Below are 24,034 nucleotides of genomic sequence, written 5' to 3' on the forward strand. Positions count from 1 at the left end.
ATAGAAAAAAAAATATATCAATAAATAGGCTAAATTTAGAGGTTAGTGTGGGTTGTCCGCGCTATACCAAAAACTATACACTCACAAAGATAGGTCAGTGTGGGTTGTCCGCGCTATACCAAACATCAATCTAGTGTATATTAATATTTATATTCTAATTTTGAAATTAATAGGTTAGTGTGGGTTGTCCGCGCTATACCAAAAACCATACACTCAGAAAGATAGGTCAGTGTGGGTTGTCCGCGCTATACCAAACATCAATCTAGTGTAGATTAATACTTTATTTTAATTTTGGATTTAGTAGGTTAGTGTGGGTTGTCCGCGCTATACCATAAAAGTCTTAAAAAGAAAAAAAAACATAATATAGACTAAAAGTACTCCCTATTGTTACCAATATAAACTTCAAAATGCAGGTGCAAAAAATGAAGAAAAATTGCTCAACCGGAGACCTGCGAACCAGCACCATAACAACAAGATCCTATACCCTGGATAGAAATACTGCTCTAGAAAAAAAAATGGAGGCATGCCAGAAAGAACATATAAAATTTGAATTAAAGCCAGGAAAAAACTTTTGTCATAGAATTGAGCACTGGAGCATACGAAACCAGCAAAAATGAGATACTAAACATCCTCCAAAGTGAGGTAATGAAAGACCAATTTGTAATTCTACCCGTCCAAAATGGTGTAGAAAATTCAGGACTAACAGTAGACTCGTGTTACAAAGTATTTAACAAAAAACTTAATGGAGAAACAGGAAATATGCTAAAATTTACTATAAACATGTATCACACAACTTGCAAAATCAATGTGAATGGCAGCAGAGTGGATTTATTTATTAACAACATATTTGATAAGCTATGTGAAAAGCTAGCCAACGACCACAGAGAGATTAACATCCTCAACAACAGTATTCAAACATACCTATCTCAGATGAGAAATTGTTCCTCAGAAACCATACGAAAATCAATAGCTCAGGAAAAGAACAAGAAAGAACGGCTTAATAACCCGGATGAGGAGATCTTGTGTATTGAACAAACCGCCAATACAGAAGTTAAACAAGTCAGATCAGAAACATGCTTGAGGAAAAAAAGGGAACAGTCTGAATTTAAAGATGAACAGTCAAATCCAGCTGGTAATACTAACATCACAAGCCCTGACAACTTTATATGTCCGTACTGCAATAAATACGTAGACGAAGGGATTGGTTGTGACAGATGCGACTACTGGTACCATTACCAATGTGAAAACCTGTCTAGCAAAGTTGGAGAAAATGAGCTGAAGCAGTTAGATTACATCTGTACATTATGTAATGATGATATATTGTATGAAAGAAGAAACATAACAGAGTGTGATCCATCTACAGAAGACGATAACATAGACATATGTACCAACACAGGAAGCACACAAGATGAGCAAGAAGAGATACAACACAATGCTCAGATCAGATCAAGGAATGAACTTGATCCCATAACCATCAGTATAGACCAAGAATTACCACCCAGGTCTAACAATATACAAAACCAGATGAGAGAAAAGATAGATAGGGAAGAAACTGATTTAAAATTGATCTTTACGCCTACCACCAATGAAAGGACAGAAGGAACAGCAAAATCAAAGCAAAGACCAGTCATTGGTAATGAAACAGGACCAACAATAAACATGGCAGAAAATGTGAAGGAGAAAAGAACAAATGAGAGTCTGGTGAAAAAGAATCAAAAGGGCACCAAGAGCAAAAACGACAAAGAGGAAACTATCATTGCTCAAAAAACTAGGATACTTAACCTAGAGAATGAAATCAAGCACATGAAGGCAGTCCTAGACACAGTTACTAGAAGAGAAGAATCGCAACAAAATGTCCAAGCGCAACAACGTATAACAGACAATATACATGTAGGACCAAATAGTGATACACACAATACATACATGTACCAACAGTTACAAAACCAAATGAAGGAAATGCATCTAGAGAACAGATTAAAAATAATGGAAAATCAAATGATGCAGAACATGTGTATCCAAACTGCGCTAACCACACAAATGGCTTTACAAAATAGGCATAGCATACCACATCATCATGGATTATACCAAGGACTACCTGGAAACGGTCACTATATACAACCAAATGTAATGCAATCCTATATGCATGCACCACCTTATGCACTCCATAATACGCATATACCAACACAGCCAGTTCTAAATCCAATGTGTATGCCACCAATTCCAATGCATATGCCACCAAATATAATGCATATGACACAAAATCTAATGCAAATGACCCAAAATCCAATGCATATACCGCCAAATCTAATGCAAATGACGCCAAATCCAATGCATATACCGCCAAATCTAATGCAAATGACGCCAAATCCAATGCATATACCGCCAAATCCAATGCACAACTTTATGCAAATGCCAATGAATCCAATGCACAACTTCATCCAAGCACCACCAAATTCTATGCATAACTTACAAATGCCACCAAATACAATACATAACTTCAGACATATGCCTAGGCCTCCAACATATAATAGTAGAACAGAATATGGAACAACAAGGCAGAATATGCATATCAACCAAGACTATAATGGCGCTCAACTTCAACAAAATATGCCTACACATAATACTGAGAACAGAACAACATCACAGCACATGCGATACCCGAATGAATCGGTGATGTCTAGGTCTACAGATGAACAGCAGCCACCTATAGACATGCATACAGTTGATATAGAACCTCACAGTACAATCACAGACATCCAAGAGAATAATAATGAAACACTACCTCAGAACAACTGTGAACAAAATGTTGAAACTGAAGTAATTCAAAATGTCAGTGAAGAGATAAACAACAAACCCAACAGGGTACAAAAGGAAGATTATATACAAGATGAGTCCAATCTAATGGGTCTGCAGCAATCTTCAAATAATGGTCACCATTTTCGGATCACAAGCCAAAAAGGACTACCCCCAGAATTATCAGAAAGAAAAACAAACCATCAGGAAATTTAAGTAAGAACATAAACATCATAACATGCAATATTGAAGGATTAAAAACCAATATTGCATATCTTCACTCTTTAGATCTCTCAAATACAATACTATGTCTACAAGAGCATTTCCTATGGGACTTTCAAAAAAAAGAAGTAAAAAAACTCATTCCAACAATGGAAGATCATACTAGATGTTCCGATACAAATGATCCTCTGGATAGCTTCAAGTTACCGAAAGGAAAGGGAGGAGTATCCATACTCTGGCCATTACAATGGTCCAGCAAAATTAAAAAACTAAAAGATGGAAATGAGAGGGTTATAGCAGTTAATATTACATCAACCAATGATATATGCCTTATCAATGCCTACATGCCAACACATACAACGAATTCACAACATGAATATATGGAGTGTCTGGACATTATTTTTGACATAATACAGAAGTATGAAAATACACACAAAATAGTGCTAGCAGGAGATCTAAATGGTACATTACAAACTTCCAGAGCAAACAAGCATGATAAAATACTAAGAAAATTTATTGGCGATGTAAACTTGACTACTGGTGTTGAAATAGAAAATACCCATACCTTTTTTCATCATGCTGGAAATTCATCCTCACAAATAGATTATATACTTGTACAAGACAAAAAGTTAGTTACAGAATATAAAATTGAGGAAAAATCAAGTGTAAATACATCTGCACATTCAATTGTAAAGATGGAAATAGCCTGCCAGATGACAAATATCAGAAACTCAAGTAACAAAAACAACAAAGCAAAATTCAAAATGCTTTGGGAGCAAATAGACAAAGAGAGCTACAACAACGCTATACAGCAGGATATCAATTCGATTGAAGAGGAAAAAGATGTCAATATTCAATTAAAAGTATTAATGGAAACACTAACTAAGGCAGGAAAAAGAACAGTCCCAACTAAGCTGTTACAAACTAAAGGGCCAAAATGGAAAGCCTCGCCAGAAGTACTTACAATTTTGAAATCATGTAGGGAAATATATAAGAAATGGCAAGACATAGGGAAACCAAAAGAACACCACCTAGCAATTGAATTAAAAAATGAGAAAAAGAAACTGAGAAGTAAGCAAAGAGCAGAACATGCAATAGAAAGACAAACATTTTACCAACAAATAATGGATAATCCGAATACTCAGCTATTTTACAGACTGATAAATAGAGGCAGAAGCAACAGTCGAACTACAACCAACTGTCTGAAAATAGATGGAGAGTATATTTTTTGTCATGAAGATCAAAGAAAAAGATTTGCACAATATTATGAAGATCTCAGTGTCCCAAAAGAAGAAATATATGACAATTCCTATCTTAATCTATGCAAAATTCGACAAAGCTATGTACAAGAGGCTTTAGAAGAGTACGAAGACAATCCTGAACTCTTTACAGACACGGACATAGAGAAAGCAATAGATTGCCTCAACACCAAAAAAAGTCCGGATGAATTTGGACTTACAGCTGAGCATCTTAAATATGCTAAGAGTACTATAGCACCAGCAATGAAGGCAATTTTTAACAACATTCTAATATACAGAAAGGTACCAATATTTTTCAAGTCTGGTATACTTACACCAGTACTAAAGAAAGAAAAAGACCCAACAGAGACGAGTAACTATAGAGGCATAACAGTAACACCAATAACTGGGAAAACCTTTGAATACTCATTTCTAAACAAACTGATGATAGAACCAAAAACAGACCTCCAATTTGGATTCACCAAAGGTTTATCGCCAATCATGGCAAGCTTAATCATTTCAGAAGCTAGATATGAGAAAAAAAAGGGGAATGACAATTTCTATATAAACATTCTAGATGTAAAATCAGCATTTGATGTAGTCCAACACACTATACTGATGGATAAAATGCTTAATCAAGAAATCCATCCAATATACTGGAAAATACTAACAGACCTATATACTGACTTGACTACAAAAGTTAAATGGCTTGATGGCATAAGTAATCCTTTCCAAATTAAACAAGGTGTAAGACAGGGAGGAATTCTATCAACCCATCTATACAAAATCTTTGTCCAAGATCTTCTGGTAGAATTGGAACAAAATTCAATAGGATACCAGTTAGGAAATATATACGTAGGATCACCAACTTGCGCCGACGATATAGCCTTTATATCGAATGACAAGCATGAACTACAACTAATGCTAAATGTGCTCGGTAGATATGCAAACGAACACCACTACAGTATACATCCAACAAAAACCCAAATCATAGATTGTTCCAAAACAAAAAGTGATTACAACTGGAAACTAGATGGAAATGATGTAACAATAGCTAAATCAGGTGTACACCTAGGAATAACGAGAGCTGAAAGCAACGAAAGTCACATAAATGTACAAGAGAGAATAAAATTAGCAAGAAGAACTAAATACGCCCTCATGGGATCAGGCTGTCATGGTACAAACGGTCTAGACCCACCAACCTCATATCAAATTTACAAAACCTATGTCATTCCAAGGTTAATTTATGGACTAGAAGTGCTACCTCTAACAAGATCTGATATCGAACAGTTGGAAAAATTTCATAGAAAAAATCTTCGCCAGTTACAATCTCTTCCAGAAAGAACCGCTAATTCGGCAGTGTTACTACTGTTAGGAGCTCTACCAATAGAAGCAGAAATTCATAAAAGAGCTTTGTCTCTCCTACATGCACTACTAACATGCGAAAATGAAAAAATACATCAGCTTATGGAAAGACAAATAACAACAAATTTTGATAACAAAAGTAGCTTCTTTTCAAGAGTTATGGATATATTTGATATGTATGAACTTCCAACCATTATACAACTTCAAGGCAATGTTCCAAAGAAAGAACATTGGAAAAGAACCATCAAGCTGACAATAGACAAATTTTGGAAGGACAAGACCTTAACAGAATCTGAAAGTAAATCTAGCTTAAAGTTTATGAATAAGGAAAACTTCGAGATCAATAAACATCATAAAGTCTGGAAAGTAAAGCATTTGCCTCGTTTTGAACTTAGAAAAGCAATAATCAAGACAAGAATGATAACTGGAACATACATACTTCAGGCAGACAAACATAAATTCACTCCCTATACAGTAGAACCAATATGCCAATTATGTAAAACTGACAATGAAGACATAACTCATTTCCTGACAACCTGTCCCATACTTAGTACTACGAGAGAAAAATATTTCCTTGATATAAGAAAAGAGATCACTGATAAAATCACACCAGCAAAATGGAACTGCACCTTCATGAACAAAACTGCGATAGTACAACTGCTAATAGACTGTTCAAAATATAAGGAGCTATTTGATAACTGTGAAAAATTCATGGAAAATATTGAAAGCAAAACCAGAAATATGTTATTCCAAATGCATATAGAAAGATTGAAAATTATGGACAACAAATAGCAAGACACATATTGCATATATATATACGTATATAAATATACATATATCTTTAAGTGGAGGAAATGACAATCAAATGAAAATAATGATTATCATAAGTGACATATATATACCAACACAGAGTCTGTCATTTAATAATTGTAAGAAATTTAAATAATTAATAAGCATTCCTATTTTTTAACTCACTAATACATTTATGATAGGGTCCATATCATGTATATATCCTTTTAAATTTACTGATGGCGACAAAACAAGCTTCTATTACTTTATTATGATTTTTATATACATTGATCATGAAGTACATATAACATTCCACTGAGAAACCCTGCCTTTTTAGATTTTACTAAATTCTTACATCTTAACTTATTATTTTAGTATATAGATCTTATTAAATATAACCTCCTTTTAATGTATCTTTTATGCATATTAAAAAGCAAATTCAAATGAAACATATTTTTAATTATAAATAAAACTGAGATACATACATACATGTAAGTGAATCTACTTGTATGGTAGACTAATTTATAACAAAAAGGTCCATGTAAATATGCCTTGCATGACACTTTTATTGTTTATTTATATGTGCTGTACATATGTTGGAAAAAGAACATTTTTGTTTTATCCTTTTAAATTTTAAAGTTAAGGCAAAACTCCATACATATTTGGAGGTGCTCCTAATTAAAGGAGGCTGATACTAAGAAGAAGAAGAAGTAATGCTAGTACCATATAATTATTTTTTCTCCGATATGCAATGAAGTGTACAAGAATACAAGATATTATAGATGTAAAACAACTGAAATGTTTACCATACAAATATCTGAATAAGTTTATATTCATACCATTAATATCTATAATTTTTTATAAAAGTAGGGCGAAAGCACCCAGGGCAAATATGTTATTAGGGTGAACGGTCTCGATACTGTGAAGAAAAGTCATAGATTGTAATATGATGTGAAATGGTCAACTTGCATATAAAATTTGGGAAGTTAGAAAAGCAATAACTTATCAACATCATTATCAATACAAGACTTCTTGTATGAAAAATATTTTGATTAAACATGCTTGAGAGTAAACTGGTTTCAGGGCTCAAAACCCCTAGTTATAAGGCTAATTCTGGAAATCAATGCCATAATTGGTTTTTAAATGTGCTCTTAAATTCAAGTTCATAGTAGATTTATGATTAATCCTTCTTGCATTTATCAACGTCCACGGAGGATAGTCATGTATGGTACAACAATTAGGACAACATTATATGATATCGGGTTATGACAGTACACACCTAAGTGTAAACAGGTAAAGGAGACGTTGAGGTACCCCACTGGTAGTAAAATGTGATCTATAGTGTCTTAATAAAACTTTAGTCACTTCTTTTAAATGTATATACCTATAGCTTAAGGAGAACTATCAGAAAAGTGTATTTATGAAACAAATAAAACACAGTAAAAGACTAATTTGATGCATTTTCAAACTTCGCATTAGAAAATTACCAACTTCCGGCCATAAGGTCGGCCATATTGAAGCATTCTCGAGCGTTTTCATTGGATCATTCCTAATCACATGTTTAATCAGTTCCCTGAGAAACAATGAGGTACCATTAAGGACAATACATCTAGGTATTTTATGTATTTCTCGTCACAAAAATGTTACATATAACGTTAAATTTAAAAACCTTGGTTGTTTGTTTGTTTTTATTATATGTATCCTCTAAAACAGTTTTCTCTCTGTAATATGAGAATGCTATTAATTGTGAATGTCTTAGCTACAATAAAAAAAATGATAAATAAGAATTAAAAGAATTAAAATGAAAAAAATACTGTGTGTTCTCATGATTTCTGGTAATACGTTCTTTGATTGTTGTCTCATTGACGGGTACCACGTTTTATTCATTTGTTAGAGTTTCTCTGTGAATGGTTTTCCACAACGTCTGCATTTAAAAAATCGAGTTTGGAATACAAAACAAAAACAAAAAACACGTTTTTCTTTCTTCAGAAGTCCTTTAACGATAATCTTTTTTCAACAAAAATTCCAAATAACATATATTGTATAAAGAATCAATACAAATGAAATATCAGACAAGAATATGCGTCCATATAGAACACTATATGTATCTCTCGCACTATCTTATTGTGGTCAATGAGCAGTGAACTCGTGTTCAAAACCCTAATTTGGCAAAATATATAAACAGTTCACTTCATAATAACCATGTGTACAAACGGTTTCAAGTTGATAAGACCAAAACTACATTAAACGGGACTGATGGACAGACGAATGGATGCTCACCGAAAACATAATTCCCCTCTTAATTCTTAGACGGAGAATACAAATTACTGGACAATTCAGCCAATTCAATGCACAAAACAGATACATAAAGAGAAATAATTTACAGTTATACTATATATTTTTTTAATTTTACGAAGTTTATAAATAAGAAAAATAAATGTCGACATTCAACACCGGTTATATATCTTTCTTTAGTGTCTTAGTGAAGATGTCAAATTGATAGTATTTATGTTTAACTATATCATATAAATGAATAATACTTATATGAAGCTGTTTTTTTTTGTAATTTACAATGACATTATTACAATGAAAAATGAAGAAATATTTATAGATATGCAATTGTTAACTGCTGTAAATTTATAATTCGCGGGAAAGGAACTTCGAATGATATCATTTTGAACCCATGGCCGATAACTGAGTTTATTTACAAGGCGTCAAAGGTAGAAGTAAGCAAACCATTTATAGTATATATTGATATTTTTCTTGCTTATGGGCATTGTCTACTAATCTTTACTTATGTAAGGACAGTTATAAACATCCACTTTATGTGAACATTCAATTTGGTGGACAGCTGTATCATTAGCAATCATACCGTATGTCCTTTGATATTTTTATATAACATTATAATCGAGGTAGTTTTACCGATGTCAAGCAGTTGCTATATAGACAGACATGGTAGTATAAGAAGTTGGAACAATGCATGAACTCCATACGAACTGAGGCTGGATTGAGGCTAAAAATCCTGCTCCTTATATGCATCATTCATTATACTGTACCGAAATACTATCCAGTAGCTTTTGACAAAAACGTCAGACGGATGCGGGATATGTGACTGAGTAAATTCAAATCATGATTGTCAGTGGAGTACTGTATTGATCAGACGGGATTCCATGTTCCATATTGATTGTAATACATGTATTTCGGTTTCCAATGCATTTTATAATCTTTTATACTTATAACTTAAGTGCTGTTCAAGACAATTAACGTTGCAAATAAACTCATCATAGACACCAGGAGTAAAAGTTTGTACGCCAGACGAGCGTTTCGTCTACAAAATACTCATCAGTGACGCTCGAATCAAACAAGTTAAAAAGGCCAAATAAAGTACGAAATTGAAAAGCACTAAGGACACCAATTCAGCCTGTTGTCTGCTCTTTGGTCGGGTTGTTGTCTCTTTGACATATTCCCCATTTCCATTCTCAATTCTAGGTTTTGTTAAATACAGCAAAGGTATTCTATTCCTGAGGTAGAAAATCCTTAGTATTTCTAAAAATCAAAGTTTTTTAAACAGTTGATATATAATCATAATTATATCAGTTATAATTCATGCCAATACAAATTTAAAGTGCTGACTATTGAACTACTGATACCATCGGGGATGAAGGGATGAAACCTCCACCAGCAGTGACTTCGACTTAGTGGTTGTAAATAAACTCAGCATAGATAATAGGATTAAAATTTGTACGCAAGTCGCGCGTTTCGTCTACAAAAGACTGATCACTGAGAGACGCTCGAATCAAACAAGCTAAAAAGACCAAATAAAGTACGAAGTTGAAGAGCATCGAGGACCCAAAAATTCAGAAAGATTTTGTCAAATACAGCTAAGGTAATCTATTCCTGGGTAGAAAATCGTAAGTACTATTTCGAACAATTCCAAATTAATTTATAATTATGACCATATCAATGATAAACCATGCCACGTACAGAATTGCTGACAACTAGGCTGGTGATACCATCGAGGAGGAAACCTCTACCGCAGTGGCATCGACCCAGTGGTTGTAAATAAACCCATCAAAGATACCAGGATTAGCATTTTTTGCATCTTCGACCTTCTTGATCCAGTAGCTTTTATTTTTATAATTTCAGACACAATGTTTGACTTGTTAGTTGTTTTTGGACTGGTATTATTATTTATACAAATAATAAGAATATTATTAAGCGACTGTGATCTTCATTTACAATGGTACTGTAAGTTCGGACAGACGCCAGGTAAATAGTTAATTACATGTAAAATACAGCAGATAATATTCTAATATCTAAGCAAAATAATCTTCTTTAGAAAAGACGAATATCTGCATTCAAGACGTTATCAAAATAATGCCCTTTTCGGACAATACACGTCTAAAATCGTCACGAAATGTTTTTTTAAACTTTTGTAAAATGTCATATTTATGTTGTGTTTTTGTTATCTATTATACCGTTAATTTAAAGTTAAGTGATTGCCTGTACTAGTTTTGATAGTTAGGTCTTGTTAATCCACTGATCGAAATTAAAAAGGTTTAGATCTGAAAATGCAAGTTTTACCACGCCATATTTTCATGTGCATGTCCCTAGACATGAACCCCGATAGTAAGAGCTTGTCATATAAGTCACATTTTAATGTCTTTTTAAGAGAATTGGGTGATAATGGCAATTCATTGATACTTTGTATTAAATTTATTCAAAACTTCCACGAGAATCTGGATGATTGGACACCTGTCTATTGTTGAAGATTTTATTTTGCTTTATAGACTTCTTTTTTGTTATTTTTTTTTGTTGGGTGTCTGTCTCGTTGACGTTTACCCCTTGTCTTCTTCAATCATGTTCCCCGAATAAAAGTTTTCGGGAGCAGATAGAAGTCGTCTGCCCGTGTTTCCGTAACTAATGTTTTCCGGATGTAAACTTAAGGTTTCCTTGATTATTTGTGACGAAACTTAAATAGATGGAAAATATAGGGACGGAGTGATTCTATTGAGGATTGAGGTAATAGGTAAATGTTCAAAGTCACTGTTACTAGTTTTTTAAACAACTATTTTTTTTCTGATAGTCATCCGATTTTCCTTCCATAATTGGAACGAAACTGAAACAGATGAAAAAAAGAAGCCAATTGATTTTGGAGCTAATAGGTCAAAGTTCATGGTCATTCTGATCTTACTAAAATCTTAATGTTTGGAAAAAGGGTTTGCGGATGGTAACTTAAGCTTCATTTGTTGGTTTAAATTGAAACTAGTACAGATGGTAGTTATACGGAAGGGAACAAATTCAATCAATTTTTCAGGTTAGAAGGCCAAGGTCGTAGTCACAACTGCTAAAATAGACTGAAAATAAAGAAATGTTAGTTGCAATCTGTTGATTCTGGGGGATTTCTTAATGAAGATAGATATAAGAAGATGTGGTATGAGTGCCAATGAGACAACTCTCCATCCAAGTCAAAATTTATAAAAGTAAACCATTATAGGTCGAAGTACGGTCTTCAACACGGAGCCTTGGCTCACACCGAACAGCAAGCTATAAAGGGCCCCAAAAATTACTAGTGTAAAACCATTCAAACGGGAAAACCAACGGTCTAATCTATATAAAAAACGAGAAACGAGAAACACTTATGAACCACATCAACAAACGACAACTACTGAACATCAGATTCCTGACTTAGGACAGGTGCAAACAAATGCAGCGGGTTTAAACGTTTTAATGGTACCAAACCTTCACCCTTTTTCTGAAACAATAGTGTAACATCCCAACATAGAAAGACACACTATAAAATATCAACTGAAATAGCTTAACACTATCAAAGGACATATTAACACCAGTGAACATGAAGACTTATTCAAGCTGTTGAAAATAAGAAAGGACGAAAGTACATCGTTAGTTGCTATAAGGACAACTGTAAATAACATGAAATTCTTCTAAATTTTGGTTTCTATATGAAATCTTTTTCATATAACGTTTTAATTTTCTAAAATATTTTTATTTGATATGTGCTTCTACGTCTGGTGAGTTGGCCATGGTCACGGGATCCCCTTGCTCAAAAGAAGGGGTTTCTGTATATCATCATGGAAACAGTTTATATGATATTATAGCTATATATAAGGATAGAATTATAATATCGTATCAGAATTTCTAAATTAAATCTGTTAAAAAAAAAGAAATCTCTCAAAATATATATGGCTGCTTTAAAGAAAATTGCAGAAATATTATTTTGCATAGAGCACTTGATTCTTGTTTACGCTTATGTTTTTACACGCTTTCTCGTAAAGTATGTAAAACATCATGTTTCACGTTCTAATCTCTTTAAATGACGACAATACTGTTATTAGAAGGAGTTAGATCGTGAAATATGATTTTTTATCAACGCACCCAAATTAGAATTTTTCTTGTATTAGTATATATCCTATTTACGTGGGCGTATGTGATTCATTTATTTTCATCATGTTTTGAACGGAAAGTCATCTTTGTTTCATCAGTTATGTAATAGTGAAATTGGTTTAGCCCTGAAAGATCTTTGAAAAACGTGCAATCTTGAAATTTACAAATTGAAAATACAAATCAATTTGGAAAACAAATGGAAAATAATCAGACATTTCTATACATTTGTAGCCTTATCAAATTCATACATCTGAATAAAGCTGTCATTGTTTGAGGGATCTGAAATAATTTCTTATTATTGCAGCATCACTGAAAGGCAAAGTGGTATGGATAACGGGAGCATCCAGTGGAATTGGAGAAGCCCTGGCCTATCAGTTATCATCAGTTGGATGCAAACTTATATTATCAGCAAGAAGAGAAGATAGATTAAAACAAGTCAAAGATAAATGTCTAAAACGTAAATTTCTTTTACAATACATTTAATAACCTTGTTTTCCCGACGCATGATCTCACTGTAATCATTCCAACAACATACATCTAATGTTATAGTTTTTTGTAATTTTTTATTTGTGTCGTTTAAATACATTTCTAACGAAACAAAATTTCAGTTGCCAAACGATATGTAGCTTAATAATAGTCCCAGTATGTAGTGTTTGCTACATTCCGTATCCTTAGACGTATTTCATTACTATTATTATGTTTACATCAAATACATCCATTAGCAGACAAAAAGAACTATTGCATTACAGCTCTGTCGTTTATTAGTGCATTATTTTTGATATATGCAACTTTGATTATTTTTATTACACACAAAATTGTCTTAAACATCAGCGAGGGTCTAGATCGGGTTTACAGAATAGATAATTATGGGCTAAAGGTGCAGAAAAAGGGCAAGAAAATAAAGAATAGAAAAAAAATAATCCAAAAAATAAATAAATAAATAAATAAATAAATAAATAAATAAATAAATAAATAAATAAATAAATAAATAAAAAAAAATAAAAAATAAATGAATAAATAAATAAATAAATAAATAAATAAATAAATAAATAAATAAATAAAAAGAATAGAGCGTAATGAGATACTGAAAAGAATAGAGAATTTTATGTAAATTAAAATAAAGAAAAGATAAAAATGGCATATAAAGTTAAAGAAATGAAAGACCCCCATCCAGACTCTCATCAGTATTTTAATTTCAGAAAATCCATGTATTGGGAATGAAGACATCTTTATTTTACCACTTGATCTTTTGGATTTTGGAAGTCATGCAAATGAAGTTGAAGTTGTACTAAAATATTTCAAAACGGTTTGTTGTTCTAAACTCTATTTTCTATTAAAGACTGCTTTTTCCAAAGGTTTCATTGAACTCTTCCCCGGGACACACACCAGTCATTATCACATACATCAGCGTATACTATTTATCACATGTTTGAAATATGAATAAAACTAGATGTTCGGTATATGCCAATGAGACACCAACCCAATTATAATTATTATTTTATCAATAAGTCTACAAAACAACTATTCCTAAACTGGATGCGAAATACTCCATTTTGAAATTAAATTCCGGCAGGTGGGTCATATATAGAATCATGTGCAAAACAGTGTAGCCGAGACCATTGATTGGCGCGCTAAAATATCACATTGACTGGGTCAGATTAGGTGAACGTTCGTCTGTAACGCCCACAACTCACGACGTATTTATTATAAACATTTAAACTATGGGGTTGCCAAAGGGTCTCAGTATATATACGAACTACCGTGCACAGTATATTATATACATATTTTATTTGCGATCATAAAATGTACGAAGTCGTTTATTACTATGTAAATTGGGTCGATTAAAAAAAAAGCTGAATATGTTTCTGTTGCCAAGGTTTTTTCACAAGTATAGTAGTTAGCAGAAAAGATCACCAAACTATACATTTTACCTATTCAAAAACGTAAATGCAAATTTCACACGGCTTGATCCAAATAGCCTTTTTACTGTCTAATAACTTGCAAGTACGAAAAAGACAGGAAAGAAGTATATTTTGTCTATATGTTTTGTCTTTGCACACTTTTTAAAGTTGATCATGCATTCGTTCTAAAATAATATTTTGACCAGATAAAAGTTTAAAGATGACATAATTGGACAACCGCAATTGTTAAATCGCTTTGACGTCCGAAAAAAGATAATAATCAACACATCCATTGTAACTTTTAAAGCCAGTTAAATCCTTTTTTGCTGAAAGAACGTCCGATATCATAAAAATTCATTATCAAAACATAACAAAAACACAAGTAAAGAACGTTTAAGTATTCAACATAAATCAAAACACAAAGGTTATTCCTGATTAGTTTTTCGAATTATTTTATTTAGGCGTTGAGACCCTTTGGTGACCCCACAGTTTAAATGTTTATAATAAATACGTCGTGAGTTGTGGGCGTTACAGACGAACGTTCACCTAATCTGACCCAGTCAATGGGATATTTTAGCGCGCCAATCAATGGTCTCGGCTACACTGTTTTGCACATGATTCTAGATAAAAGAAGATGTGGTATGAGTGCCAATAAGACAACTCTCCATCCAAGTCACAATTTGTAAAAGTAAACCATTATAGGTCAAAGTACGACCTGCAACACAGAGCCTTGGTTCACACCAAACAGCAAGCTATGAAGGTATCAAAAAATGACTAGTGTAAAACCATTCAGACAGAAAAACCAACGGTCTAATCTATATAAAAAACGAGAAACACTTATGAACCACATCAACAAACGACAACCGCTGAACATCAGGTTCCTGACTTAGGACAGGTGCAAACAAATGCAGCGGGTTTAAACGTTTTAATAGGAGCCAACCTTCACCCAACCTGAACCAATAGTGTAACATCACAACATAGAAAGACGCACTATAAAATATCAATTGAAATGGCTTAACTCAATCAAAAGACATATTAACAAAAACAAGTGAACATACACTGAACGAATGAATTTGATCTATGACACAATGTAAATACAAAATTAATAAAACAAAGGAGTTAGATGTTTCCCCACAAAAGATATCTTTATTTGTTATAAAATTAAGTAAAAGGTTTGACCAATCTATGACATCTATATCTCTGCCAAAAAAATGATAATGAAAATATAGCGTTAATTAAAATCCCAGATGTCACTATTAACATGCTCATATAGAATCAACCGGTACATTCCATAAGAAGGATCAAATGGAACATCAGGTTCAAGGAATGGAAAATCGTTCCGATTATCAGAAAATTTTATATTAAGATAACCATGAGTAATTCTGATATCAGTGTCTGAAGAAATAGATAAATTCCTTATATTTATTTTGAAAAATATGAATTGTTTACAGAAAATAAATCGTCTAGATATTGTTAGTTATATCTATCAAGTTGTGTTATGTTGGATAATTTTAATTTTTTACCATGCACTATGATCCATTATAGTTAAGGAATTTTCAGCGATACAAGGGGTACAGTAAGTTCCCACCGGAAAGTATGATTTTCGTATTATATTTTTACGATAAAGAATCCTTCAGTTGCTATACTAAATAAGCTTTAGAAGCATCACTACAAATACTGATATCCGAAATGCTTTCTGACTATTGCCAATATGTACATGATTCTGTTTGAATCAAAGTACTACTAAATCAAAATGAATATAAAATAGTACTATGCAAGTATTCGGAAGAAGAAGAAGAAGTATAAATGTGTATATGGCTACACATTTTAATTGCTAAAAAGTTGGAAAAAAAAACCTTTGAACTTTTTTCTATTTTCCAGATAGACGTGCTTGTCAATAATGCTGGTCGATCACAGAGAGCATTATGGGAGAAAACAAGTCTTGAAGTTGATAAAGCAATGTTAAATGTAAACGTTCTCGGCCTTCTGTCACTAACAAAATGTGTCTTACCACAAATGATTAGACAAAACTATGGAAGGATTGTAATTACAAGTAGTTTGGCGGGAAAGTTAGGTATGAAGATAATCTATGTTCATGTACTTTTTTTTAAATTACTTTTCACTTATAAGATCGAATTGTCATATAGATAACAAACTTTTAGGTTGTGTAGAGTTATAAAAGCTTTATTTAAAGGATTTTATATTGCATTATATTATCAAATTAGTTATTGAACCACATACGCATTTTAACAATTAGTGTCTCTTAAGTGATTCTCGAGGCCAAAATATTTGAAACCTACAGCTAACCAAAACGTTAAAGACCTGATACAATAAAAAAACCAACAGTTTTGCCAAAACCGAACACAGAATCAGAGCTTCACAGTCATTAGTTTCAAGTGATTATGTAAATTTAACCACAATAAAATTTAAATAAAACAAAATCCGCATTTTCATGCCAGTACTGAAGTGCTGAGCTGTCGGTCTAGTAATACACTTGGGGACTAAGATCTCATCAGCAGAGGTATTGACCCAATTTTAGTAATATGTAGATAGAAAAATGGTGCATGGTGAATATTCTCCACTCTTTCCAACAATTCTATTACTTGAGGATAATTAAGAGGCAACAGTAGTTTACCGATGTTCAAATCTCACAAATTTTAAAATCCATTTCTCGCAAAAATCCATTTCAAATAAACAAACCAAGCGAAAACACATGTGGGAATGACATGAACTTCAAAAGGAGCAAAACCGTTTGATTCGTTTGTTATGAACAACTTGAAATAACTTCAATCAATAATAGTCGTAAGAATTGTTTTTGCGAAAAGAGCTACTAATTTTTGCTGTTTTACCATTTTTCATTTCACGTCGTCTATTTACTGGAATCAAGTATCAGTTTAAGATCTATATGTACATACAATGTTTCATGTTTTTGTGTATATTCCTGAATGCGATTACCAAATTTAACAATGTTCTTGTCAATGCATTTTAGGAGCACCAGGACTAGGTTCTTATAGTGGGTCAAAACATGCCTTACATGTAAGTCTTGGTACGTTTGAATTAATTCCATACAAGTCTAAACACTATCATGTCATGATTGTTAAGATTGACTACTCCATTATGCAAGCTTAGATTCTGTCACATCCTCGATGCAAACACATTAGGTTTGATTCGTTCACACCTTCTAGCCCTTCTACTCCTTCACACCAGGTTCCCTCATCGTCAACAGGTAATACATCACTTTAGGTTTGTTTCATTTACTAGCATACAAATTCGATTACAATCCGGCGCGACGGCGACAGCATAAAGTATTTGTTTAAAGGTTTATATTTCAGAAGGTAAAATACTTGGATGCTTCATACCTTGAATACAGATAATTGTAGTAAAACCTTCATTTTACAGACTATCAACATGAATTCAAGTAGTTCGTGGTTGTTCCCAATTAGAAATGCAATGATAAGTAAAACAGGTGAAACATTTCAGCGTGTTCACTCTTGTTTAGATAGTGTATATAGGACCATAATAATTTTTCTATGCACTATATTTTCTTTAAGGGTTGGTTCGAAGCCTTGCGTATAGAAGGATACAATTATAATGTTAATGTAACAATGGTTTGTCCAGGTCCAGTATTCTCAGAGGCATTGCTGCATGCGTTTACTGAAAGTCGCGAAAAGGTAAGATCAGGAAAATCTTTCTGCGTTTGAGTTACTCATGTTTTATATGCATTAAATTTAAATTTGGTATTAAAAAAATAGATTTTCTGAAGAAGTTCAAAACTAGAATAGGGCATTGATCACAAATCAGTTTGTATTTGAACACAAAATATTTTAACAATAAAAACAAATAGAACTGTGTGGAATTTAACAAAACATTAAAAAAAAACAATTGGCAATATGTTCTAGACAAACTATATTAGGCTACTCCGTAAATAAAAAAAAATTACTGAAATATGACCAGCAGAAAAGTACATTGTTGATGAAAGAAAATGATATGAAATCCGTGCTATGTACACCAATTAAATTAGCATTTGTTAGATAAAGAATGATTTATTAATAAAGACGTAAGCATAAAGGAATTCAATGTTTGAAACATAAACCATTTGTTATAAGATTAATATATTGATTTTTAGACATTGGGAGTAGAAATGAAAAATACAGAGAAAAGAATGACCGCTGAACGATGTGCTTATCTTATGTCTGTAGCTATGGGAAATGATTTAGACGAAGTTTGGTTATCAGGAAACCCAGAACTGTTCTTTTTATATTTATACCAATATTTTCCTACTATAACAAGAAGGTATAATTTTTCTTATTTGCTTTTATTGCAGAATAACTACTTTATTAAGCTCTCGTCTCGATATAGCCTTTTTGAATTTATGCGGCGTAAAGCAAACAGAAATCAATCAATTAATCTACTACTGAAAACACATATACAACATTTAATTTGATATACCCTTTCTGAGTGCTATAAGTGATATAGCTTAAAAGTTGAAGTTCCAACTTCTTTAAACCACCCTTCAAGCGTTTTAGCTACTCCATAAACACCCTTTGGTTATAGCTCACTGTGTATTTATTTTTTCTATTTTAACGATGGTTGAATTCCCGCACTAAGCCCATAGCGGTCCTATTGACATTTTCGAAAACTATTCGATACCGACGCTTACACCTATGCCGATGCCTATGCCAACAGGTCATCCTTTTTAGAAGGGGTTATCTCAATGTGTACAACGACCACAGGCATTTATATTATATAATTTCTAATTTAAATTTTAGATATTGTATAAAGCATTTATTTTTTAATGATTTTCTACTTTATTGGCTCTGTTAAGTAGCTGAGAACTGAGCGATCTTAATATTGTAGTTTGTAAAAAAAATGTGGGGCTTTGTGTAAATTAGTAGAATATTAATCAGAAACAGGAACGTGTAAAGCATTTTATAGCGTTAAACATACCGCATAAATATCTTGATGATATTATTAGTTATCTTGGTGTAATCAGGGGTGTACGGAATTTTACACCGGTGTTGAAAATATATTATAAAATTCCGTAAACACCAAGAAAACAAATTTAAATCATACTATTTTTTATACCTGGGTGTAAAATTGAAAAATTCTTATGAAGAAATTCACCTTTCAACACCGATGTTGCTGCGCGTTGTCACATACATTTTTTTTTTGGTTTCGGCAAATTTGAGTTTTTGGACAGTTTGGCTAAACATTTTTTTTTATTTTGACAAATTTTTGTAATTTTTATACGACCGCAAAATTTTGGTATGACGTTGGCGTCGTCGTCGTCCGAAGACACATTGGTTTTCGCATTTTAACTTTAGTTTAAGTGAATGGATCTCTATGAAATTTTACCATAAGGTTCAATAGGAAGGTTGGGATTGATTTTTGGGGTTATGGTACCAACAGTTAAATAATTAGGGGCCAAAAAGGGGCCAAAAATAAGCATTTTTGTAACTTCCAGACATAACTTGTGTGTTAGTGTATGGATCCCTCTGACATTGTACCACAAGGTTCCATATCACAAAGGGAATGCTTGGATTGATTTTGGGGGTAATTGCCTCAAAAATTTAGGAATAAGGGACAAAAAAAAGGGGCAAAAAACAAGCATTTTTCTAGTTTCATGACAATAACTTGTGTGTAAGTCTATGGATCTTTCTGAAATTGTACTACAAGGTTTCATATCGCAAAGGGAAAGCTGGAATTGAGTTTGGGGGTAATTGCCCAAAACGTTTAGGAATAAGGGGCCAAAAAGGGGCAAAAAATAAGCATTTTTCTATTTTCCAGACAATTACTTGTGTTCAAGTGTATGGATCTCTCTGAAATTGTACTGCAAGGTTCCATATCACAAAGGGAATGCTTGAATTTTTTTTTTTGGGTAATTGCCTCAAAAATTTAGGAATAAGGGGCCAAAAAAGGGGCAAAAAACAAGCATTTTTCTAGTTTCATGACAATAACTTGTGTGTTAGTCTATGGATATTTCTGAAATTGTACTACAAGGTTCCATACCACAAAGGGAAAGCTGGGTTTGAGTTTGAGGGTAATTGCCCTAAATGTTTAGGAATTTGGGGCAAAAAATGGGCAAAAAAAAACAAGCATTTTTCTAGTTTCCAGACAATAACTTGTGTTCATGTGTATGGATCTCTCTGAAATTGTACTGCAAGGTACCATACCACAAATGGAAGGCTGGGATTGAGTTTGGGGATGATGAATCATAAGGGGTTTCAAAAAATTGGGGGGGATTTTTTTTTTCCTATTTTTTTTCTTTAAAATTTTCCATTTTAAATGTTATTTCTGATTTATATATAAAAGCAAATAATAATGATATGGTTTGAATAGGTAAATTAAAATTGTTTAAGTTCTTAGACCACATTCATTCTGTGTCAGAAACCTATGCTGTGTCAAATATTTAATCACAATCCAAATTCAGTGCTGTATCAAGCTTGAATGTTGTGTCCATACTTGCCCCAACTGTTCAGGGTTCGACCTCTGCAGTCGTATCAAGCTGCGCCCAGCGTAGCATTTTATTGCAATTTATTTTTACTTTTGGCTTTTTTTTTGGTGGAATTTTACACTGCAGCCTTTTTTATAAAGAAATTTATATTTTCTTCTTGAGTCAACGAAACGTCAATTACAAATCAACATACACTTGCTTCATAAGAAATACGATACTTTATTTAGGAGAACAGCTGACCAACTCTGTAGAGATATCACTTTTGGGAGATAATTTGTTCATTGGATGTCTCACAGTGTTCCAAATGCTTTCTAGCAACTCAATTTGCCAATTGTATCTTCTACCGCAACACTGTATTCCGTTTGAATGGTTACAAACGGAGACAATTAAAACAAAATCAGATGGAATATCACAAATTCATTACTTAAAATAATTCAAATCTAATCGATTCGATTCGATGTTTCTAGCTCCGATTTCGATTGAAAAAAAATCATATGAGAAAACGGAATACATTTTTTTTATCTCTACAACGAAGTTTGACGAGGTAATTCATTCAGTATGTTTCGACAAAATATTCAAAAACCCAAAGCTTATAAAAACAATGACGAGCTTATAAACTAAAAATCACAAACAAGTATAGCCAAAGTCGGGCAAATAAATGATGATGTTTTAGCACGAGATTTCGACTGTCACAGTCGGGAAATATTCGATGTCATTTTGGACACGTATATAGTTCATATTAATCAGCAAAGTCATAATGTTGTCTATAAAAAAGAGAAGATGCCATGGGAAATAAACAACTGTAGGTTGACAAACAGCAGACAACCACATTGACTTATAACTCAAACAAAAGTCCACAACACAGTACAAAGAAAAACAAATTGATTGCACAACACATCTAACCCAAACAAAAAGCATACGATATTCGTTTGCTCCAAAAACGCATTCATTTCTCAGTTTTTTGCGCCAAAGTGATATTTGTGCAAATATAGGTTTCTTCATTTGCGCCAAACGATCACATAAACATAAACTCTTCAATTGACAAACTATTCGTTCTCACTTTTACATATTATTTAATTAATGACTTCCCTCCACCAATAAAAATTACAAATTGACTTCACATCGAAATAAGATTATCCCTTTTTTTCAAATTATTACTTAGCGCAAAATCATCGTTTTGTACCACAACAGTACCTTCAAGAATACTGAGGAATTCTGTTCGTTTTTTTCTGAGATGGATGCAGTTTGCTACCTCCCATATACATGGACTGGTGAACATATTTCAGACCTTTCTTATTTAAAATTCTTATAATTATCTTGCAAGGTTGCTCAGATAGCATATCCACTGCTTTTATTTTGCATGTTGTTCTCAAGATCTGTCTTTCTAGTTTTGTTTAACTGTGTCATGTATATGTCTTATTAATGATTCAAATTAATTGTAAAAGACTAAATTACATATCCGATTAAGACTTTCCCATACATCCCCATCTTTTTTAAGTATATTCTTAATGATTGATTAACGGAATCTATGATCTCTAACAAGTATTCTTTATTTGGAAGAGTGTTCAGTTATTTGCTTTCACTTTAAGATATTATTAGATTGTGACTTCTTTATAAAATAAATATTTCATTTTGTCTTCAAATCCTAATACGATTATCCCTTTTTTCGAATCATTACATAACACGGAAGCCCAAGAGGAGGTATTGGCTTAAATACTAATGCTGTTTTATTGAAATTTACTGCCTACTGTAGAGCATCACTGACGAGAAATTGATTGTCGGAATGTGCATCTGATGTAGTAAAATTGAGAGCGTTTTTGTTATTACATGTATTAAGGTGAATGATATACATGTATATATGGCACAATTTGATTCCGTTTATTGCACCAGTTAATACAACCCAAAATATGGACAGTGGAGCAATTGATACAAATTTTAAACGATTAATGGCGCAAAGTGATACAGACAAAAACTGGTGTTGAACTCCGACACCCTGGATGGGTCATAAGTTCCTTTTCCACTGGTCACACCAACCGTTTTCATTTTGTTAAAATACGCGAACGATTATTATCGAGAGAGAATAAAATGTCGAATATATTCATCCAACCTTACAAGGAATAACCGTTGTTTCAACAGCTTCCGTGTAACCATTCATACTCTAAAAGAACTCGAAAATGGAACACAAGCTCTTGAATATCGGCATTGTATTAACTTGAATTATTCAGTATTCGTAATCGTTATGCAGATGGAATGCCACATAATGAAGAACACGGTTTTGAATATTATAATGTGTTATGCCAATTATTTATTTGTGTTTATTATTTTAACAGATTAGGAAGACGTATTGGTGCCAAACGTGTCAAGAAGCTGCAATCTGGAATGACCGATTTACACTAAGGGCACATAGAAACAACAGAAATGTCATTTTCATGTGATATGTTGCATCATATATTTCCGCCAGTAATGAGTCTAATATAGTCAAATTCGGCATGACAAATATGTATTTATTCGTCGTGGAATACCCGAAAAAAACGTTCAGCCTAATTTGAATATAACACACAAACCAGAATTCTATGACTGAAATTTCGACATTTTAATTTATCAAAAGAAAGAAGAAAATAAAATACTATATTTAACCAAACAGAATTTAAAGTCTCAAACATGAATTTGCATATCGTTATCTGGCCAGTTTGTAAAATAAATACGGTATACACATTTCCCTCAGTGCTTGGACGTCTTGCAACTGATTTTAACCCTTTCAATTTGAGTTATTATTCTATTTGATTGCACAGCAGGGTTTGCATGCAAAGCAGGATAAACTTTCCCTTCTGGAGCACCTAATATTACTGAAGATTTTGTTGGAAGTT

At 32.8% G+C, this 24,034-nt stretch overlaps 2 protein-coding genes across 8 annotated transcripts in view; one reads left to right on the plus strand and one right to left on the minus strand.

Moving 5' to 3' along the window:
- LOC127738779 (leucine-rich repeat-containing protein 9-like) overlaps nt 1-7,934 on the minus strand; it is a 55,116-nt gene extending 47,182 nt beyond the window's left edge. For 5 of the 7 annotated variants that reach the window (XM_052250155.1, XM_052250154.1, XM_052250153.1 and 2 more), the window contains exon 1: nt 7,792-7,926. The gene's annotated coding sequence lies outside the window, so the exon portion shown is untranslated. Of the gene's footprint in view, nt 1-7,791 lie in introns of all 7 variants that reach the window. The other 2 variants (XM_052250152.1, XM_052250151.1) reach the window with 2 other exon arrangements.
- Nucleotides 7,935-9,094: 1,160 nt separating this feature from the next.
- LOC127738781 (dehydrogenase/reductase SDR family member 7-like) lies at nt 9,095-23,623 on the plus strand. The gene is made up of 9 exons (XM_052250158.1): nt 9,095-9,133; nt 10,554-10,676; nt 13,117-13,269; nt 14,012-14,118; nt 16,595-16,787; nt 17,703-17,749; nt 18,265-18,384; nt 18,840-19,006; nt 23,498-23,623. Exons 2-9 carry the CDS (start codon nt 10,559-10,561, stop codon nt 23,562-23,564), a joined length of 972 nt encoding a protein of 323 aa, XP_052106118.1. The 5' UTR covers nt 9,095-9,133; nt 10,554-10,558; the 3' UTR covers nt 23,565-23,623.
- Nucleotides 23,624-24,034: the final 411 nt, after the last annotated feature.

Source organism: Mytilus californianus, unplaced genomic scaffold (genome assembly GCF_021869535.1).
Source record: "Mytilus californianus isolate M0D057914Y unplaced genomic scaffold, xbMytCali1.0.p SCAF_4, whole genome shotgun sequence".
Classification (NCBI taxonomy): domain Eukaryota; kingdom Metazoa; phylum Mollusca; class Bivalvia; order Mytilida; family Mytilidae; genus Mytilus; species Mytilus californianus.